The following is a 22,011-nucleotide window of genomic DNA, read 5'->3' as shown; positions in this document are numbered from 1 at the left end:
TGTGTGCTGGGCCAGTGAAGCCAGGGGCAGCATTGTGTGAGGCCAGAGACCCTGCAGAAAAGTCTGGTGGCAATTTTTAAAACAGATTTGAGGGGCACCTAGGTGGCTCAGTCGATTAAACATCTGACTTTGGCTCAGGTCATGATCTCACAGTTTGTGGGTTTGAGCCCCACATCAGGCTCTGTGCTGACAGCTCAGAGCCTGGAGCCTGCTTCAGATCCTGCGTCCCTCTCTCTGCCCCTCATCTGCTCGTTCTCTGTCTCTTTCTCTCTATGTCTCTTTCTCTCAAAAATAAATAAACGTTTTAAAAATTTTTTAAATAAATAAGTAAAAGGGGCGCCTGGGTGGCGCAGTCGGTTAAGCGTCCGACTTCAGCCAGGTCACGATCTCGCGGTCCGTGAGTTCGAGCCCCGCGTCGGGCTCTGGGCTGATGGCTCAGAGCCTGGAGCCTGTTTCTGATTCTGTGTCTCCCTCTCTCTGCCCCTCCCCCGTTCATGCTCTGTCTCTCTCTGTCCCAAAAGTAAATAAACGTTAAAAAAATAAATAAAAATAAATAAAATAAAATAAATAAATAAATAAATAAATAAGTAAAATAAATTTGAATGGCTTTTAAGTAAAAATCATTCAGATGAGGATTTAAAATAAAAATTGGCAGAAGGACCAGTAGTATGGGCTGAGAGAGAAGAAAGGCCAGGGTATAGGGTTGCCAGATAAAATCCAGGAAAATTTAAATTTCAGGGAACAATAAAGACTTTTTAAATGTATGTCCCATGTCATATTTAGAATATACTTATACTGAACAATTATCCATTGTTTGTCTGAAATTCTACTTTAACGGGGGTCCTGTATTTTGATTTGTTCACTCCAGCTATCCCACCAAGGGCTAGGCCTCTCCCATAGCCCTCATCCAGATTATCGTTCAGCAGCTTTGGGTGGGGACACAGGGAGGGTTTCTATCACTACTCACTTTCAGGTAGAAGAAACATAGGGGATCCTATTTTTTATTATTTTTACTTTTATATATCATCTCATCTACTTTAAGGGGTCAACATTGGTTTATAATACAAAAAAGTCAAATGTTATAGACATCATGTCTCGAGTAGATGTTCAGTCTTTTTTTTTTTTTTTTTTTTTTTTTGATGTTCAGTCTTTAAAATGACTTTCTGATGGGCACTTGGGTGGCTCAGTCGGTTGAACATCCGACTCTTGATTTCAGCTCAGGTCATGATCCCAGGGTCACGGGATCGAGCCCTGCATTGGACTCCGCACTGAGTGTGGAGCCTGCTTGGGATCCTCCCTCTCTCTGTCTCTCTCTCTCTCTCTGTCTTGCTCTGCCCCTGTACCCTACTCACTCTCTCCCTCTCTCTAACATAAAAAAAAAATTTTAAATGATTTTTTGACCAAGTAGTACACTCACATGCTTCAAATTTTCCACAGGTACAAAGAACATGCAGTGAAATGTCTCTTCCGCCCGTGCCCCTTGGCCATCCAGTTCCCTTCCTCAGTTTCCCTCCAGAGACATCTTATGGCCACAGCCTCATAACTTCCTGCCTCCAGTCTTGTCCACCTGCCTCCATCCTGTGGTTGGCTGGTATTTTCACCTCCAGTTATGTTACCTCCCAACTTAAAACCCTTCCGTGAGTTTTCCATGCAATAGGAGAAAGAAGAAACGTCCCAGCTAATCGGAATACAAGGCACTCAGTGCCTGATTCCCGTCCAGCTTCTGGGACACTTGGCAACATTCTTTCCTGTCTCACGCTGCACCAGTGTGAAACACGACCTGCCTATTAGTCTCCCTCTCTCGCTCCCCCAACTGTTCTGGCCTGCACGCTCTGGCTCATGTTTCTCTGTGTCAGACACTTATTGTACACAGACAGCATCTAGTGTGTGCCAGGCACTGGGGCCTGGGAAGGACAGAACTGAAATGTTCCTGCTCTTGTGACTCAGGTTCTGGCAGAGGAGCATTCAATAGACAAACAGTTGGGGTGCCTGGCTGGCTCAGTTGGTGAGGCATGTGATATTTGACCTCGGGGTTGTGAGTTCAAGCCCCCTATTGGGTGTAGAGATTACTTAAAAATAAAATCTTAAAAAAAAAAAAAAATAGGGGCACCTGGGTGGCTCGGTCGGTTAAGTGTCTGGCTTCGGCTCAGGTCATGATCTCACAGTTTGTGAGTTCGAGCCCCGTGTCAAGCTCTCTGTTGTCAGCACAGAGCCTGCTTCGGATCCTCTGTCTCCCTCTCTCTCTGCCCCTCCACTGCTCTCTCTCTTTCTCTCTCTCTCTCTCTCAAAAATAAACATTGGGGGGGCGCCTGGGTGGCTCAGTCGGTTAAGCGTCCAACTTCGGCTCAGGTCACGATCTCGCAGTCTGTGAGCTCAAGCCCCATGTTGGACTCTGTGCTGACAGCTCACAGCCTGGAACCGGCTTCGGATTCTGTGTCTCCCTCTCTCTCTTCCCCTCCCCTGCTCACGCTTCATCTCTCCCTCCCTCCCTCTCTCTCTCTCTCTCTCTCTCAAAAATAAATAAACATTAAAAAATAGACAAATAGTTACAATAAAGCATTTGTTGTGCTAGGGTAGGTACAGAGCTCTGGGGTCAAAGGAGGCCTCCTGGGAAAAGTGGTATCTTTTTTTTTTTAATTAATTAATTTATTTATTTTTTCTTTTTTTTTTTACCGCTTTTTTTTTTTTTCCAACGTTTATTTATTTTTGGGACAGAGAGAGACAGAGCATGAACAGGGGAGGGGCAGAGAGAGAGGGAGACACAGAATCGGAAACAGGCTCCAGGCTCTGAGCCATCAGCCCAGAGCCCGACGCGGGGCTCGAACTCCTGGACCGCGAGATCGTGACCTGGCTGAAGTCGGACGCTTAACCGACTGCGCCACCCAGGCGCCCCTTAATTTATTTATTTTGAAAGAGAGAAAGATCAAGCACACCAGCAAGAACAGGGAGGGGCAGAGAGAGAAGGAGAGAGAGAATCCCAAGCACTGACAGTGCAGAGTTGGACATGGGGCTTGTACTCATGAACTGCGAGATCATGACCTAAGCCAAAATCAAGAGCCAGTTGCTTAACCGACTGAGCCACCCAGGAGCCTCAAAAAAGTGGTATTTAAGAGTTCAACGGGGGCACCTGGGTGGCTCAGTGGGTTGAGCCTCTGACTCTTGATTTCGGATCAGGTCATGATCCCAGGGTTGTGGGATCCAGCCCCCGCATCGATCGCACTCCGCACTGAGCATGGAGCCAACTCAGGATTCTCTCTTTCTCTCTCTCTCTCTCTCAAATAAATAAAATGAAAAATGAAAAAAAGAGAGTTGGACAATCATCAGCCAACCTTGATGGGGGGAGACTGGGAGTGGGCAGGGGAGAGTATCCCAGGCCAAAGAAACAGTTCATGCAAAGGCCAAGGAGAATCACAAAAGCGAGGTAATGGGAACACAGAGAAGAGAGGAAGAATGTGAGGGCCCCAGGGTGACAAACCCCAAGGATGCCACTCTACACAGCTGTGCATCTTATCCTGAGGACAAGGAGGCCTGGGAGGGCTTGAAGCACAGAAGTGTGGGGGTGGATTTATGGCTGCTGGGCAGAGACTAGACTGGAGGAGAAGCCTTGCTATCCTCTCCAGGATGGCCTGGGCTAGTGTGACGGCACTGGTGGCAGAGTCAGACATATTTAGAGGTGAGGCGGTGGTGTGAGGAGTGACTTCTGAGGTATCTTCTGGTTTTGCAGACTGTTGGATCCTGGGGATGTTCTCTAGGATAGGGTTTCTGAGTTCACTTTTGGACTTGTTGAATTGGTGGTCCTTGCAAAACGCCCAAGCCAGGATGGCCAGCAGACAGATATACAGGCTGTCAACCTTGGGAAAGAAGTCTGGACTGGAGGTTGGTGTTTGGGAGCCATCGGCATAAAGATAACAATAAAAATTCTATCTTCATTGAGTACTTAGCAAGTGTCAGACACTTTTCTAAGTTCTTTACACGCACTAACTTATTGATTCCTCCCAACAACCTCGTGAGATACGTGTCTTCACTCTTGTCATTTTACAGATGAGGGGAGAAGAGTTAGGTACTATAACCAAGGTCGCACAACTACTAAATAACAGAGGGAGGTTCAAACCCCAGCAATCCAGTCAGAATCCATGATTTTCACCACACCATACAGCCTCTCACCTAGACAGTTGCTTGAGCCCCAGAAGTGGGTCAGATCAACTTCAGGATAGGGAGTGAGAAGGGCAGTTAATCAACCCTGAGGAATATGAGCCTCTAAAGCCCAGGGGCTGAGTCCTGCTCTTAAATTTTCTTTGAAATGCTTAGTGTTTTCATTTTTAAAAATGAATCGCCATACAAAATTCAACTCGAAACGAGTCAAAGGCCTGAACGTATGTATTAGCACTATAAACCCTTAGAAGAAAACGCAGAGGAAAGATTTCATGACATTGGATTTGACAATTATTTCTTTGAATATGACACCAAAACACAATCAACAAAAGAAAAAATTGATAAATTAGACTCCATCAAAATCAGCAGACTGAAAAGACAAACCAAAGAATGGGAGAAAATAATTGTAAATCACATATCTGATCAGTGGGTAATATCCACACTCTATGAAGAACTCCTATAACTCAGCAACAACAAAACCCCCAATTAATAAATGGGCAAAGAGGCATGCCTGGGTGACTCAGTCTATTAAGTGGAGGACTCTTGATTTCAGCTCAGGTCATGATCTCATGGTTTGTGGGATTGAGCCCTGCGTCAGGCTCTGCTTGCTTGAGAGTCTCTCCCTCCTTCTCTCTCTGCCTCCCCCCCGTAAATAAATAAACAACAACAACAACAACAAAAATAAATGGGCAAAGAACTTGAATAGACATTTCTCCAAAGAAGATATACAAATGGCCAATAAGCACATGAAAAGATGTTGATTCTCACTAATGCAAATTGAAAGTACAATGAGAAACAACCTCACACCCGTTAGGATGATGTCATTAAACAAACAAAACAGAAAAGTGTTGGTGAGGAAGTGCAGAAATTGGAACCCTTGCATATTGCTGGTGGGAATATAAAGTCGTACAGGTGCTATGGCAAACAGTATGGCCGTTCCTTGTAAAAATTAAACATAGAATGGCCATATGATCCAGCAATTCCACGCCTGGGTACATGCCCGAAACAACTGAAAGCAGGGACTTGAACAGCTATTTGTACACCCATGTTCATAGTGGCCTTATTCACAGTAGCCTAAGGTGGAAACAATCCAAATGTCCATCAACAGATAAATGGATGACAAAATGTAGCATGCAATGGAACATGATTCAGCCCTAACAAGGAACAGAATTCTGACACATGTTACAACATGGGTGAACCTTGAAAACATCATGGTAAGTGAAATAAGCCAGTCACAAAAGGAGAAGTACACGCACGATTCCACTTAGATGAGGTACCTAGAGTATTCAAATTCATAGAGGCAGAAAATAGAATGGTGGTTGCCGGGAACTGGGTGGAGAAGGAATGGGGAGTTAACTATCATCCTGTTAATGGGTATAAAACATCAGTTTGGGAAGATGAACAGTTCTAGAGATGAGTGTTAGTGATAGCTGCACAGTGAATGTACTCAATGCCATAGAACTATACACTTAAAAAATGGTAAATTTTAGGGGCGCCTGGGTGATTCAGTTGATTAAGTTTCCAGCTCTTGATTTCAGCTCAGGTCTTGATCTCAGGGCTGTGAGTTCAAGCCCTGTGTTGGGCTCTGTATTGGGCATGAAGCCTACTTAAAAAAAAAAAAAAAAAAAGTAAATGTTGTTATGTATACTTTGCCACAATAAAAAAAATTGAAAAAATATTAACAAAAAGGATAACTTTAACTTTTATAATATTAAGTGTGGCAAGACATTTCATGTTTGAGTAAATTTGCACTTTCCAAATAAAAATATGATACCTTACAGTTCCCACTGTTTTAATTTTAAACACAAAATTCTGTTTATTGTTGAGTTTTAATGTTATATATACAAGTTTAAGGGTGACTGGCTGGGTCACTCGGTAGAGTGTGTGACTCTTGATCTCAGGGTTGTGAATTTGAGCCCCATGTCAGGTGTAGAGATCACTTTAAAATAAAATCTTTAGGGGCACATAGGTGGCTAGTCAGTTAAGCCTGCAATTCTTGATTTTGGTTCAGGTCATGATTTCGTGATCGTGGGATCAAGCCCTGCATTGGGCTCCAAGCTGAGCATGGGGCCTGCTTGGGATTCTCTCTTTCTTCCCCTGCCCCCCAAATAAATACATAAACTTTAAAAGAAAATTTAAGAAAATATTTTCAAAAAGCATATATATACAAATATATATATATACACACACACGTTATTAGCTCAAGTGTTCACATAAAACGACAGGATTTAAGTAACTCAAGTCTGTTTCTTTGCCTTTACAATGATTATGTCATTGTTCTTTCTGAAACTACTGTTTCAACTCAGAAATATGTAGTGTCATAGAGTTGAAGACACCTATTGAGCCCACAGCACGCTTGAGCGATATCACAATGAATGTGCATTATCTGAAATCTGTGTGTGTCAAGAGGTGACAGTTTAGGTGAGATTTCTCCTAATTAACTTCCAGGTGGAACACAATGTTTATTCAAAGGTAAGTAATACATTGTGCTAATCTGAAACAAGCATATATATTAATAAACTCAACAGTATCTGTAGTAACTATTTAGAACTTAAACCAATAAACTTTTTTTCAGGGAGAAGCTTTTTTTTTTTTTTTTAGGGAGAAGCATTTTTTTTAACTGACATTGTTTAAATTGTTTTAATGTTTATTTAATTTTGAGAGAGGGAGAGAGAGAGAGAGGAAGACAGCGTGCACATGAGTGGGGGAGGGGCAGAGAGGGAGAAACAGAATCCGAAGCAGGCTCCATGATCTGAGCTGTCAGCACAGAGGCCGAGGCAAGGCTCCAACCCAGGGACCACAAGATCATGACCTGAGCAGAAGTCAGATACTTAACTGACTGAGTCACCCAGGCGCCCCAATATTATTCTTTTTTTTTAAGTTTATTTATTGTCAGAAAGAGAAAGTATGTAAGCAGGGGAGGGGCGGGGAGAGACAGAATCCCATGCAGGCTGTCACGGTCAGTGCAGCAGGGCTCGAACTCAGGAACCAACCGTGAGATCATGACCTGAGCCAAAGTCAGACGCTTAACTGACTGAGCCACTCAGGTGCCCCTAACTGACATTGTTTAATATTGCTGATGGATGGTAAAAATAAAAAGCTGACCCATTTTTAGCCATTTTAATTCTGGCTCTTAAATTCTCTACAGACAATGCATCTTTATTGATCACACCTGGGTAGGGAAGACCCCTACCATCATCCTACACTTGGTAGGCCACCCCCAACAACACCGGGGTCCAATTCCACCTGGCAACTGTGGACCTGAGCTGAATGCCCGGGGGCTGCCCTTTGGAGGCATTTAGTTTTTCAGTCCTTAATTTAAAGGACCCTCCCAGGAAACTCCCCCTGACATTCTCTCCCCCTTTGAATCTGGATTAAGTATTTCTCCATTCTATTCCCACAGGACCCTGTGCCGGTTCTGTCAGTGACCTCTTACATTGTATTACATGTCCCCAATTCTAGGCTGAGCACCCTGGAAATAAGAACTGGACCCTCTGAATCAGTGAGTGCTCTAGGTTCTGGCCACATCAGGATATGTCTAACATGTCTGTCTCCAAGTTAAGTGCTTTCAGGAAGGGGCTGGTGGTACCCAGGAGGTGGTGTGGAGCTGCCCCAGGGTGTCAAGCTCCCTCAAGGTGTGGAGGGGGCCTTGCAACTAACAAAATTCTTTTATTCTATTCCTCACATCACTAACCCTAATTAGCAGGTGAGAAATGGAAGCTCACAGAGCCTGGAGAAATTGCTCACGGCTACAGAGTGACTCAGTGGCCAGCTCTGGACATACACTTACTGACCTCTCAGCCAGGAACCCACCACAGCCCTGCGTCCAGGCGGGGCAGCTCCGACGTCACCCAGTTTGCCAATGTGCCCGTTTCACCGGGAGGGGGCGCCAGATGCCCGTTCCTTGGGAAGCCGGGGCCGGTGTTGGGGTGCAGGGACTGCTCCTTTGAAGGAGGCCCACCCGGACCGATGCTGTGGAACTGGGGAGTCCCGGTAAAGAAAGGGTAGTGTGTTGGGGGCAGTTTTGTAAGGGAGCAGGAGTTCCGGAGCGTTGGCGGCTGGGATGGAAGGACGCGGTGGGAAGGGCATTCGTTGCCTCCTTCTGGCTTTGCCTTGTCTGGCCCAGTTGGAGAAAGGGAGGGGTCTCCTGAGCGGAGGGCCGCTGCCTCCCCCTCTATTCTCAGGCTCGCTCAGGGCCTGGAGCAGACCGGACATTCCTAAGTCTCCGACGGGAAACCAGGAAATAGACCAGGGGGCCAGCCTCCCTGCAGCCTGGGCCCGTTCTTCTAAAGCCCGCCCTGCCCCAGGACTTGCCCGGAAGAGCCCTGAGGTGTCAGAGGCTCCAATCCCCAGGCTTCTGAACACTGCTTCGTCCCTGGAACTTCCCCTCCACACTTCCCTCCCTCCCTCCTCGCTCCTCCCCCACAGCCTGTGGGATCAGACCCATCCCCTTGAGCGCCAGACCTGTACAAGAAATGGTTATGCACTGACTTCCAGGTCAAACTCATGATCTATCCCCCTACACCTGGCTCTCTTCCCGAGTTCCCTCTCTTGATTAATAGACCAGTATCCATCTGGTTGTTTGACCTGGAAAGCTTAGAATCATCCTTGACACTTTCTTTCACCTTCCCCATGGCCAACCCGGTTTTTCTCCTCTTGTGTCTGGGTTCCCACCACTCACTGGCTAATTGCCGGTCATTTCTTATCGGAGTTTATGTTCTTGTCTGGACTCACTACTGTCTCTCTACGCCCCCTCTCCGCTCCATCCCTTCTCTAGGTGGTAGCCCTGGTAATCTTTCCAGGTTGTCAATCTGATCAGGCCACCCACCTGCTGAAATCTTTCCATCGCTTCTAGTGCTTTTGCAATAAAGACCAAATTCTTAGCATGGCACATAGGGTCCTGCTTGGCCTGGTCCTTCCTACCTCTCTGGCACTACCCTCCCTCTCACTCTCTTTGTTCCAACTACGGCCTGTACAAAGGCCGTGCTCGTCACAGGGCCTTTGCACATGCTGTTTCTGCTTCTGCCTGGAAACCCACCTTTCTGCCTTGTTAACTCCTACTCCTTCAGATAGAGGCTCCAGCATTGCTTTCTCAGGGACACTCTCCTTGACCTCCCTGGCCAGGTCAGATCCCCTACTGTTGACTCTCCTAGCACCACATACTTCTTCACATATTTGTCATAGCTGTAATTTGTTGATTTGTTTGCAATATTATGTAATTAAGGTCTGTTTTTTTCCATTAGACTCTAAATTTCATGAAGATAAAGACCGTGTCAATTTTCACTCACTGGAAGTCTCCAGCACCTATATGCCTGGGCACATACCAGGTGCTCAATGTTTCTTGAATAAATAAGCAAATTAGTGTGGCATATTTCTCCCGATCTCTATTTCCTGAGCCTAAGCCTCTATTGTCTCCTCTCTGGACCTCAGCAATCACTTCTTCAGCGGTTTCCCAGTTTACAATCAAGCCTCTACCGGTTTCCCAACCAAGAGCCAGAGTGGTCTAATAAAAATGCCAGGCTGACCATGTCACCCTTCCCACCCCATTTTACAGCCTCCCATGGCCCTCGAGATAAAATCCAAACTCCTGAACACAGCCTTACAAGGACTTGCATGGTCTGGCTCACCTCAAACCAGACACCACCTTCTCAACAGACCTTTCTTAATTCAGCAAATATTGATTGAGTGCCTATTGTCCCAGGCCTGAGGACTTAGTGGTGAGTAAAAACAGACTCCTTCAGATCTGCTTACAATACTCCAGATACTTCTCCTTTCCATGCAGGGCCTTTGCACATGCTTTTCCGTTTGTCTGGGAAGTGCTTCTCTCTTCTTTCCTTTCTCCACGTTGTTGACTTTGCCCAGTCAACGCCTACTCACCTACCAGATCTCAGATTAAACACCGTTTATTCAGGGATATCTTATCCAACCTTCAACCTAAGGGTTCCTCTGTTACAGGCTGTAGTTGCTCCCTCTATTCTACCTTCCTAGCACTGACTGCATTTCCTATTTTTAGATTTGTGTATTTGGTTAATACCCACCCTCCCCACCAGGAGTTTCCATGTCTGGTTTTTGCTTACTATCATATCCCTCTGGTGCTTAGCTGGTGCTCCACAATATACTGAATAAAGGAGTGAATAAATGATTCTTCTGCAAGAGTATTCCGGGGGGGGGGGGGGGGGGGCGGGGCGCGGGCAGGGGGAGTGTGCCTGGGTGGCTCAGTTGGTTAAGTGTTTGGCTCAGGTCATGATCTCACGGTTTGTGGGCTCAAGCCCCACGTCACGCTCTGTGCTGACAGCTCAGAGCCTGGAGCCTGCTTCGGATTCTGTGTGTGCCTCTGTCTCTGCCCATCCCCTGCTTACGCTCTGTCTCTCACTCACAAAAATAAACATTAAAAAAATAAAATAAGTAAATACTGCTTTCTTCATTAAAAAAAAAAAAAGTATTCAGAGGGTACTGCTGCTTGGAAAATGTTGGTGCCTCTGCCCAGGTGTGAATATGAGCTGGGGCTTAGGCTGGGGGCTTGGAGATGTATGCAAAGGATCTCTCTCCCAGGAGAGGGCCTAGAAGCTGTTAGTCCTGTCCTGGCGTCCTTGCAGTTCCTGATCCCCAATACCTGAGATGTGGCGCCCCCAGCCCTCCCCATCGCTCACACCGCCCAGCAACCCTGATCCTGTGCCCCTAGTCCTCTAGGGCTGTCAGCATCCTGATCCCTCCACCTGCAACTCTTCTCCCTGTTCTTTTTCACATGGCTGGCTCCTCCTCAACCTTCAGGTCGAGTCTAAATGCTGCTTCTTTAGAAGACACCTTATCTGAGTAAGTTTCCCTGGTATCACTCAGCCTTTCATCCAGTTCATTTCCTTCGTTGAAATAGAAATGCGTTTTACATTTATTGTCTGTGTCCCTAGAAGAGTTAGAAGCTTTTGATTACATCAAACGGAAAATCTGATTGTGTTGGCATAAACAATAAGTTGTCCAGTGGTAGGACTGGATTTGGGGTTGGTTAACTCAGTGGTCTTCTCAAGGACCTAGGTTCTCCCCATCTCCCTGCTCTGCCACCCTTGATGTTGGCTTTGTACTCAGGTTGGTCAGCAGGATGGATGCGGCAACTCCAGGCATCACAGTCGGACTTCATATCATACTGAGTTTTCCCCTTGTTATGTGTCTTAGTTAACGATTACCGTGTAATGAATCCTCACAAAACTGAGCAGTCTAAAATGATATTTATTATCTCACAGTTTCTACGGGTTAGAAACCCAGGAATGGCTTAGCTTGTTGGTTCTGGCAGAGGGTCTCTCACGAGGTTATTGTCAAGCTGTTGGCCAGGGCTGAAGTCATCTGAAGGCTTGACTGAGGCTGGAGAAGCTGTTGGCATGTGGCCGTTGGCAGGGGGGCTTTGGTCCCCTGGCATGCGGACCTCTCAGGCTGTTTGCACTGTAGCAGCCACTCCCTCCAGAGTGGGTCCAAGAGCAAGGGGCGACCACGACAGAAGCTGCCGTGTCTTATATGACCTAACCTCTCGTATGACACGCCATCACTTCTGCTGTATTCAGTTGGTCACCCAGCCCTGGCACAACATGGGAAGGGATTACACAGGGTATGAACATGAGGAGGTGGGGACACTGGGAGGTCCTCGTTGTTTTTCTCCTAGAAGCCCAAGAGACTTTTCTTTATATCTGCCAGCCACAATTGTGTCACATGCCCGTACCTAAACCAGTCATTCATGAGGGGTTTGGGACCACCATTTTCAGCTCATTACAATCATGATTCACACCTGGGCCTGGGATCTATCTCTAACGAAGCACAGAGGTGGGGGGTGGGAGGATCCAGGAGGAAGATGGCCACCTGAACGAAATCATTTCTGTTCGGGCAATGGGAATGGATGTTGCATAGGCAACTCAGTGTCCATGACACTCACCTGCTAGACTGTAAACTCCATGAGAACAGAGGCTACGTCTTTTCCTGTACTGGATCCCTAGCATGTAGTCCACTGCCTGGAACCATATGTGTTAAATGGATGAATTTGTGACAAGATGGAGACTACAGGCAGGAGGTCTAGGACTGGTACCCAGGGGTGGATATCGCCAGGCCCTGGCTCCTAAAGTTCTGAGAATGCAGGAGGCACCTGCTCCCACCCACCGCCAGCCCCAAGGATAGACAGGACTGGCAGAATTATTCTCACTTTATTTCTGGAGAAGTTTGATCAGATGCAATAACACTGATTCCAGGCGAGGGCAGGGGGCATGGGTACCCCTAAAGCAACCAGTATTCTGTGGCCCAAGGTGCCCCCCCCCCAGCCCCAGCCCTGGGTTCCCCCTCAGTTACAGTTAAATAGAGAGAGGAAGATCACCCCAGGGAGTCTTGGGAGGGTCTGCCTCCTGCACCCGCCCCCTCCACGCAGAGGAGTCTGAGCACAAGCTATTTACAGTATTCACATCCACTGTACCCCACCAAACCAAGGCAAATACTACAGGCGGCCCTTCCCCAAGGGAGGTGGCCAGAGAGGCTGTGAGTGTATGTGTGTGTATGGGAGGGGGGTGTCCGCACGTGCGAGCACACGAATGCACTGAGGGGCAGGGCCTGGCTCCAGCCAAAGAGACATCAGTCTATAAGGTGCAGGTTAAAAATAACAGAGGACCCACCCCAAGGGGCCCAGGCCACTTCCGGCTTTGTTCTGTCTCTTTCTCTTCCAGACGTCCTGGTAGATGATGCAGAGGAGCCCTCATAGCTATGCCTGGATCCAAGGCGACCCCTTAAAGGACTTCTGAGGGAAAGGCAGGAGGGGAAACAGTCAAGGCAAACCAGGCCTCCTAGCCCAGATGTCTGGGGGTCTTCAGGGAGGAGCGTGAGAGGGCCTGGGGCAGAGCTGGAAGAAAGGGCAGGGCTGGGGAGTCTGAGGAAGGCTGCTGGGAGAAAAGTCGGGGATCCCTACCTGTGACCTGTGGGGGCTGTACCACAGCTTTCTTGAGGAAAGCTTCTGCCTCAGCGAAGGGCAGGAGTGTCTCTGGCGTTCGGCCCAGGCTCTTGTCCCCAGAGGGCCCCTTAGGGGAGAAGCCATTCTCCTGGTGTGCAGGGAGAGGCTGCAGGCCGTTCACCAGGGATCCTGGTGACTCTTTGCTTGGCAGGCTGTGGATGCAGGGCCAACACTCAGGCACCTCCCACCCCAGGACCACTCGGGCACCCCACAGCCCCAGTGTCATCCTGCCTCCCTGCCCAGGGCCTCCAGGATCCAGATCGTAGCAGATACCTCCACTGAGGCTCCTGGGGGGCCAGCTCCTCTTTCTGCACTGCCTCCTTCTGCAGCCCTGAGGGCCGAGCCTCCCCGGCTTTCACAGGGTCTATCACAGGGAAGGAATGCCCATCAGTTAGGGGCTGGGGAGAGCAGGAAGTTTGAGGATGGGTGGCCAAGGGGACAGAGATGAGAGGAACAGGGCATTTACCTGGGCTGAAATTGTTGGCTTTTGCCTCCTTTCTGTCCAGCTTCTGCTTTGAATTGGAAGAGCAGTCAGACTCAAGGGATATCTGGCCCCAAGGGACTGAGGTGCTGAATTCGCTTTCCCGGCCCAGACCCTGAGGGCGCCCCACCCCCAACCTCTTTTCCTAAACCCACCGCCCTCCTCCCCCGCTGCCAGCACTGCCTTTGGGGAATCCTGACCTTGGTTTCAGCAGCTTCTGACTTCCGAGTCCTCTTCATGATCTCCTCCAGACGCTGTTGGGACGCCCCACACCAGTTAGACCCAAGTGCTGCCCTATTCCTAAACCTCCCACCAGCCAGCCCCTCGTCCTGTCAGGGCCCTTCCAGCTCATACCAGTCCTTTCCAGGCAAGGAACCAGAACTCACCCCACCTGCTTCTTGGTCTACCCTTTACAAGCCCAAGGCAGGGCCCACTCCCCCAGCCTCCACTGTCCCAGTAACTGAAGCCAGAACCCAGCACAGAGCATGGCCCCGCCCACATAAGCACACAGCACGGCTCTGCAGACCTTTTTGCGCTCTTGCCGCTCCTGCTCCTCCCGCTGGAAGTGCTTTTCCCGCTCCAGACGCTGCCGCTCCGCTTCTTCCCGGGACCGAGCTTCAGCCTCTTCCTTCTGCCCAAGGTTCCCGCGAGCTTTAAGCAGCTGGACTCCAGCCTTCCCTCCGGGCCAGCCCCCCAGCCCGCCACCAGGAGGCGCCCACACCCAGCCCCGCACCGCCCGCCCGCCAGCCAGCCGGCCCGCGGGGGCACCTGCTTCTGCAGCCGTTCCTGCTCCTCCTGCTCTGCTTGCGCCTTCTCTCGGGCCTCCTGCTCCTCCCGCCTCCGGGCCTCTGCCTCCCTCTCGGCCCGAGCCTCGGCCTCCCGCGCCAGCTGCTCTTCTCGCATGCGCCTGAGGGACAGAGGAAACTCGGGTTCCGTCCTGCGCTTCTTTCACAGCCTCCATAAGGGCCCCTTCAGTCCCCATGGGTTGACTCACTTGTCCCTTTCTGCTTGCAGCCTCCGCTCCTGTTCCTCGCGCTCCCGCTGCTCCCGTGCTTGGCGCCGCTTCTCAGCCAGGAGTCGAGTGGCCTCTTCTCGGTCTGTGGTGCCCGCCATGGGTTTGCTAGGGGTCGCTGGTGGAGCAGGGGCTGGGGGTGAGGTCAGGACAGCAGTATCTGGAGTGGGATCCAGGACCAGGAGTCAGCACATACCAGCTCAGGCACCTCCATCACCACTGCATGCCCCTGCTTCCTGGACCTCAGGGAGACCCACCCACCCAACTTCTGCCATCAACTCAGAGTGGTGTGGTTCTCCTCTCTGGCCTGTGTTCTGGGCCTAGACCTGCTGAGGGCAAGAGCCTCCTCTGCCTGTCTGCCAACACCCAGTCCCCAGGCACCCCTGGGCCCATATCTCTGACCACCTCAGCCTCACAGACAAAGTTGGCTTCCCTGGCAACCCACCTGCAGGGATGTCGGCTGTGGGCTGCTCCTTCTGGGGCTGGGCTGGGGTGGGGGAGGGCACAGGTGAGGGAGCTGGTGAGGCAGGGGCTGCTGGCTCCTTTTCGTCACCGGTCTTGCCCTTGTTCTGGTTCTTGTCCACAGGTCCTGCCGAACTGAGGCTCTCCTTGGCCTCGTCCTTCCTCCGAACCCGCCCCTTGGGTGATGCAGTGGTGCCCCGAGGGGACGGTGGTTTGGGGGGCAGAGCGTGACCTGGCCCTGGGCTGGGGCAGGGAGAGGCAGGCCTGTGCCAGGATGTGGAGGGAGAGGATGGCCGAGCCTTGCCTTTGGGACTGAGAGAAAAGGAAAAGTTAGGCCCTGAGCACAGCAGCCACACACTTACACACCCTCTGAGCATGTCATTTCCTCAAGGAAGTATCCCCCTCTCCCCACAGGGCTGGCTCAGCCCTGCCCACCTTATATGCTCTCACAGAACCAGATTATTTCCTTTTAGAGCATATCCCAGTTCATGATCACATTCTCATTTGTGAGTCTTTACTGTCTGTCTCACCAATGGCCAGGAAGATTGAAAAGAGCAAGAACCAGCCCTGGTTTGGCTCATCAATGTGTCCTCAGCCCTCAGAACAGTACCTGGCGGGTCCAATTCATTCATTCAGCAGGTATTTGTTGACTGCTTACCAAATGCCAGGCACTGTTCTAGGTGCTTCAGTCATCCAAACACTCGTACAAAACAGAATAAATCTGCCCTCAAAGAGCTTTCATTTTCACTTTAGGAGTGGGTGCCCAACAAATATTTGTGAATGGATGGATGGATGGATGGATGGATGGCCTGGTGATGTGCAGGCAGCACTGTGCGCGCCCACCTGAGCTCGGCGTTGCCGGCAGAGAGGCGTGGGCGTGGAGACGCAGGCAGTGACTGGCGCTTCTTGAGGCTGCGCTCCCGGGCCAGGGCACTCTTCTCCTTCTCATTTTCCCGCTCCTTGTCCTTCTTCTCCTTTTTCTGCACCTGATAAGGAGGGGGAAGGAGAGCGGGGAGCAGAAGTTGACGGCGCCGCGCTCCCCCGGCCTGGCCGGCTCCCAGCCCCACCCCTGCGTGCCGCCCACTCACCGGCGAGGCTTCAGGCCGGCGGCGGACCTGGGCCGGGCTGCCCCCGGCGCTGGGCTTGCGGCGCTCCCCGCGCTCCCCAGCTGGGGCGCAGCGGTGCACGCTTCGGGGGGCGCTGCTCGGCGGCGTGAGGGGGCTGGCGGAGGCCGAGCGCGGGCACACGGGCACGGCTGCAGAGGGATGAGTGCGGTCGGGGCGCGGCCCACGAGCGAATCTGGCCCCTGCCCCGCCCCTCGTGGGGGCTCTCCCAGGGCCGCTGCCCCTACCCTGATCCCGGCCGTTGCGGGGCAGTGTGACCGCACTGCGACTCCGTGCCAGGAAGGAGAGGGTGGGTGTCATCAGACGGTCCACGATGCTGCTCTCCCACGCGCTGAGCTGCAGGCTGCGATCTAGAGGGAGAATGCCAGAAGCGGGTTACCGCTGGGGGTCGCAGCAGGGAGGCAGAAGCGCAGGGAACTGTCAGGTGCCATCCCCCTGCTAAGCCCAGAGAGGCTTCCCCAGGACCCTCACCCCAGTCCGGTGGAGCCACATTTGTCTGCCCTGGGGCCTGACCTTCACTGCAGACCCAGGCAACAAGATGCTTCCCAGGGCAATGCCCTGCATGGCTTGAGGGCCCCCTCTACCACTTTCCCTAGGTGACAGACCCTGCCCACTCCTGCGTCCCACTGTAGCACCCTGCACCTCCTGTTATCAGAGGGCTGGCTGGGGTTGCATGGCTCCATGGATGGGGGACAGTGAGGGTCCTTGTGCTCCTGACTGAGGGGTGTCCCATGCCAGAGAGAGACTGCTAGGGGACTTGGCTGGCCTGGGCCACCCTGCTCTGTCCCCTCAGCTGCTGGGTTATTTTTAAGCCTCAGTCAGGTGGAGTTGGTACAGCAGCTGATTTGGTTGCTAGGCAACAGAACAACCAAATAAAAGCTGGAGAAACTTATAAATAACTCCTACCATGGCCCCTTCACATATGAGCACCAGGGCATGGTAGGAACACAGGGGCCATGCCACCCTAGTTGCCCACAACTCTGGAGCCAGCTGAGGCCATGGCTAGGGCTCTGAAGGCAGAGAGGGCGGGGTCGTTTGGGCCCCCCAGGGTAGAGCCAGAATAAGGGGCCCGCTCTGCACACACAGCACCCAGGCTAGTCTGGTACTTGGGGGCAAGGCCACCTGCCTAAGGCGGGCCGAGGCCAGCTGGCTGTGGTTGGAGATGAGGTTGCCTGCCCATTCCCACTCTCCACCCCTACCCCCAACACCACCCCCACCCCCACCTCCACCTGCTCTTGAGGCCCCAGCCAGGCCTGCTGTCTGCTGGGACACTGCTCTTTGTCTCTGTTCTCCTCCCCTGCAGGGCACATCTCTGTCCTCAGGGTCCAGACCCATACACCCGGCTCTCCTGAGGGGTGCAGAGCCCTGGGTGGGGTAGAATGGGGATGGAGACCTGGAGCATGTGAGGGCTCCTGGGATCTGGGGTTCTTGCTGAGCTCTGGAAGAGGCTTGGTGGGGGCTACAAGGGGCTCTGGAGGGAGGAGGGCTGGGCCTTCTCTTACTTCTACTGGGGGAGTTCCAGAGCGTGGCAGAGGACTTTGAGAGCCGCTTGTTGATTATAGAGTCCACGTGTTTAGGCAGGTTTACTGCCGACACGGAGCACCTGCTCCCACCTGGAGGGGAAAAGACACGGCATTAGGGCCGGGCCGGACAGGAGCCAGGGGGGGCACTGAGGCCTTCCATGCAGGATGCTCCGCGGGCAGGGTGGGAGAGGGAAGAGTGGGCAGGCTAGGAAGGGGAGGAGAAGGCGGACTTGGCTCTGGGAGGAGGGGATGGGGGATAGGTGACCAGAGACAACCTGGATTGGGGGAGCCAATGGAGAAGGAACAGAGGAAGGGGACGGAGCAGAACTAGAGAAACTATAGCCTTCCTGGCCAGGAAGCCATTCCCTGGGGCTGGGCGCTGCAACCCCTCCCCCACAGCCACCCGGTGACGGCGCTTGCTGGCACTGCCCTGCCAAGGCGCTATGGCTACCACACCCACGTACCGGGACAAATGCAGACATTCCTAAACAGAAGAACCCCGAGTCACAGTCACTCGCACAAATCCACACGTTCACACGGGCACACAAAGACAAAGACATGCAGGGGCGTGTAGAGTGAAAGGTACACTTCCACATGCACATGTGTGTGCAGACATGCACAGATACAGAAACACAAACACGGACAGATAGTGGGTCGGACCCAGATGCACACAGGCACAAACACATCGAAGCAACTGAATCACGGTATTCGTAACAGCTAACGTTTGTTGGATGCTTACCATGTACCAGGCACTGTGCTGGGCACCACACACATGTTACCTCACTTGATCCTCCCAAACATCTACCTACAACCTCGGAGGCAAGTAGTATCGTTATCCCCATCTTACAGGCGAAGAAAGTGACATCGAGATGTTAGAGGTCACACCGCAAGTGCCAGAGCTGGGATCCTAACCCAGTTCCGTCTGACTTGGGAGCCCTCACTGAGGTACACAAGGCCATAAACACACCAAGGCAAACAAACAGACGCATATTTTGACGTACAACACACACATATCCACGAGCACATACACCAGAAGGTCCACAGCTGGAAATACTGGACTCTGCTGTTAAATAAAGACATTCAAACACGGTGGTACATACATGCCAGCAAAGAATCAGACCCCAATCCTGATGGCCCGACATGAAGAAAACTCAGAAACACAAATCTGCCGCCCAAGACAGGTACACAAGGGGGTGGTAGTTTTCTTAAATACCCAGTGTCTGCAAGGCATTCAAGTGTTCTTTTCTGTATCATCAACCGATAGTAATAATGGGAGCAAAGAAGGCTAATCTAAAGTGACAGAGGTTTGAAGAGCAAACCAAATGAAGAGAATTCACCTCTGACTTGATAGCAGAAGTCCTCGGGAAGGGACAATTTGGTTTACAAGGTCATTCGAGAAGACACAGGTCGTGTGAAGCAAGGCATACCTGCTGCAGGGTGCTGCCAGCCCCTGGCACCAACGCTGGTCCCTGTCCCCACTCATCAGGCCCCAGCCCCACCCACCCACTCACTAGGCCCTCCAGCCCACTCACTGGTCTTATGTCCTGGGGAGCTGTGGTGCAGGGCTCCTGCCCAGGACCAGCGCTGCTGCCGGATTTCGGCCCATGTCTTCTTCACTGACCTCTGGATGGCCGCTTCATAGCGCTCCTGGTGGGGAGAGGGGAGAGGAGAGAGGTCTGGGCTCAGAATCACCCATCATACCTGGGAGAAAGGCCCCTTCTCTCGCCTGTGACAAAGCCTCCCCCACCCAAGAAGTTTTCCCTGACTCATTGCAGGTAACCAAGGTTACTGAATGCTTGCTATGATTAAAGGCCATTTGTAACAGATCCCTTCCAACTTGTTCTTGGGGAGCTTTTCACTGTTCTTGAGTCATTTCCTGGATGTATGAGCTGTTTCTCTGAGGATGGGGTGGGACTTCCCCTGCCCTGGGGCTCCCAGGGAGGGCCGTGTCTCCCCTGGCACTGAGGGTCCTGACCTTGGGACTATGTTTTCCCTTTAGCCTGAGGGCCCCCTGGCAAGACCGGGCCACCTTTTCCTTCCTTTCCTCACCAGTGCACAAGCCAGGGCGCTCCTCATGTCCTGGAACTCAGCACACTCACATAGACACGCCTCTGCATACACGCACACACGGGACACACACACAGACACTCGCACTGACAGCATACTGTTACAGGTGCCCACCCCAGCATGCACAGAACCAAGCGCGTCTGCGGCCGCACGGGTGCCCAGATTGTGCGCTCAGGGACATGACGGCAGATACGAACACAGGCATCACCGTGTGGGCACGGATGACACAGAGGCATGAACACGGATGTGTGGACACACACACGTGTACACAGGCCCTGCGTGCCCGGCCAGAAGTCAGCACGCACGCACCTTGTTTTTCTCCAGCTTCTGCCGCTGCCGCTCCTCGAGGGCCGCGCGGCGTTGCTCGGCTTTGAGCCTCTGCTCCTCCAGCCTCCGGCGGCGCTCCTGGAGCTGCTTCTCCCGCAACGCCTTGGCCTTCTCCTCCTTCTCCAGCCACACTGCTTTCTTGGCCGCTGTGGGAAAGGAGCCCCGGCGGGGGGAGGGTGGGGGGGTGAGAGGTTCTGCTGCAGTCAGGCCAAGCCTGTCTCCTCCAACTGGGTGGCCTTCCCGGTTACTGTGTCCCCGGGTGGGTCTTTCTCCTGCCTGCTTGGGAGGGGAGACGCCTCTGCCCCCAGGCTCCCCACCCCCCACCCCCACCAAACTGAAGGGCTTTCTGAAGGCAGGCTCAGGTCTCAGAAGCAAGATTTCCCTGATGGAAGGTCTCTTTCTCCCCCATTGGCCTCACGGTCTCTCAGCGCTAAAGGAGAAATGAGTTCCTTAGGGCCTGTCTGCCTTTGGAGCTGCTGGACATATTTTCATGAATTGTGATTAAGAGCACGGGACTGAGGGCGGCCTGGGTGGCTCGGTTGGTTAAGCTTCCAACTCTTTTTTTTTTTAACGTTTATTCATTTTAGAGACAGAGAGAGACAGAGCATCAATGGGGGAAGGTCAGAGAGAGAGGAAGACACAGAATCTGAAACAGGCTCCAGGCTCTGAGCTGTCAGCACAGAGCCCGACACGGGGCTCGAACTCACAGACCGCGAGATCATGACCTGAGCCGAAGTCGGTTGCCCAACCGACTGAGCCATCCAGGCGCCCCTAAGCTTCCAACTCTTAATTCCAGCTCAGGTCACACGATCTCACAGTCGTGAGATCAAGCCCCATGTAGGGCTCTATGCCTATCACATGGAGCCTCCTTTGGATTCTTTCTCTCCCTCTCTCTCTGCCCCTTCCCCCACCTCTCAAAATGAATAAATTAAAAAAAAAAAAAAGAGCACGGGATTGAGGGTGAGGTCAGGCTTCTGGGTCTGAATATCAGGTATTCTACTAGTTGTGCAGCTGAGGAAAATGATTTCACCTCTCTGAGCCTCTGTTTTCCCATCCTCAGGAAGGGCCGAGAGACCCACTGAGATAATGAGATAATGCACGTACTGCTCTTAGCACAGTGCCCGTAATGAAGCATTCAGAAGTGTTAGTGCTGTGGATAAGAGGCTGATGGCGAGGATGGTGGGGATGATGACGCTTCCCCAACACTCACCCAGGTACTTGGCTCGTTCTTCTCGCCGCTCCTTTGCCAGCTTGTGTCTCTCTCCTGCCTTCTTTACATCTTAGACAAGGGAATGAGAACAGACTTAGGTCAGAGGCTCCCCCCAAATGGGGAGTCAGCCTCAGGGCCCTCCCCCAGGCCTCATCCCCACCTTGTTCCCCATCTCCTCCTGGGCCCAGGAGATTCCGTCCAGTGGCATCATCCGTGCCTGGAAGCCCGAGCCAAGGAGTTGGGCCCAGGACTGGGCACATCATACATACCTTGCCTGGTGGGAGGGCTGTCAGAGGCTTGCACCGCCGTCGGGGATGGCTGGCTGCTCCTTCGAGGAGGTCTGGAATCCCGGGGGCCTGTGGCTGGTGGGGTGGGTCCCCTGCTCTTCCCTTCTGAGGAAGGGGATTCTTCCTGCTGGGGGGCTGATCTAGGCCCCACTGGCCCTGTGGGGCTCTCTGGTTCCAGTGGGAGCTGCTTAGAGCTAGCGGCACTCTTCATGGCAGGTGGGGTGTCTGGGGGAGTGTCAGGGACCAGGGTTGACATCGGTGGTGGTGGCGGCGGTGGGGAGGGGTCACCTTCAGGAGAAGGTCTTGGCTCTGGGGGGGTCCTGGCTGCCACAGCTGGAAGACCAACACAAGAGGAGAGAGAGAGTGAGATAGCACAGCCGTGCCCTCAGTCCAAC

At 52.1% G+C, this 22,011-nt stretch overlaps 1 protein-coding gene across 4 annotated transcripts in view; it reads right to left on the bottom strand.

Annotated features, from left to right (window-relative positions):
* Positions 1-1,349: 1,349 nt before the first annotated feature.
* The window catches only part of MAP7D1 (MAP7 domain containing 1), a 34,970-nt gene continuing 14,308 nt past the window's right edge, over positions 1,350-22,011 (bottom strand). Inside the window, exons 2-18 of one of the 4 annotated variants that reach the window (XM_040469317.1) lie at positions 21,599-21,949; positions 21,330-21,398; positions 20,102-20,265; positions 19,258-19,372; positions 17,705-17,815; positions 16,430-16,552; positions 16,167-16,333; positions 15,922-16,064; positions 15,062-15,390; positions 14,599-14,776; positions 14,373-14,511; positions 14,131-14,235; positions 13,805-13,858; positions 13,590-13,632; positions 13,397-13,487; positions 13,082-13,275; positions 11,357-12,913 (exon numbers count right to left, since the gene is read on the bottom strand). In XM_040469317.1, the coding sequence (XP_040325251.1) occupies positions 12,903-12,913; positions 13,082-13,275; positions 13,397-13,487; positions 13,590-13,632; positions 13,805-13,858; positions 14,131-14,235; positions 14,373-14,511; positions 14,599-14,776; positions 15,062-15,390; positions 15,922-16,064; positions 16,167-16,333; positions 16,430-16,552; positions 17,705-17,815; positions 19,258-19,372; positions 20,102-20,265; positions 21,330-21,398; positions 21,599-21,949 (2,387 nt within the window). In that variant the 3' untranslated portion in view covers positions 11,357-12,902. Of the gene's footprint in view, positions 1,362-11,356; positions 12,914-13,081; positions 13,276-13,396; positions 13,488-13,589; positions 13,633-13,804; positions 13,859-14,111; positions 14,236-14,372; positions 14,512-14,598; positions 14,777-15,061; positions 15,391-15,921; positions 16,065-16,166; positions 16,553-17,704; positions 17,816-19,257; positions 19,373-20,101; positions 20,266-21,329; positions 21,399-21,598; positions 21,950-22,011 lie in introns of those variants that run through there. The other 3 variants (XM_040469312.1, XM_040469322.1, XM_040469330.1) reach the window with 3 other exon arrangements.

This window comes from Herpailurus yagouaroundi, unplaced genomic scaffold (assembly GCF_014898765.1).
Source record: "Herpailurus yagouaroundi ecotype Mexico unplaced genomic scaffold, PumYag 77, whole genome shotgun sequence".
Lineage (NCBI taxonomy): Eukaryota > Metazoa > Chordata > Mammalia > Carnivora > Felidae > Herpailurus > Herpailurus yagouaroundi.
This window is presented reverse-complemented; position numbering and strand designations above follow the sequence as displayed.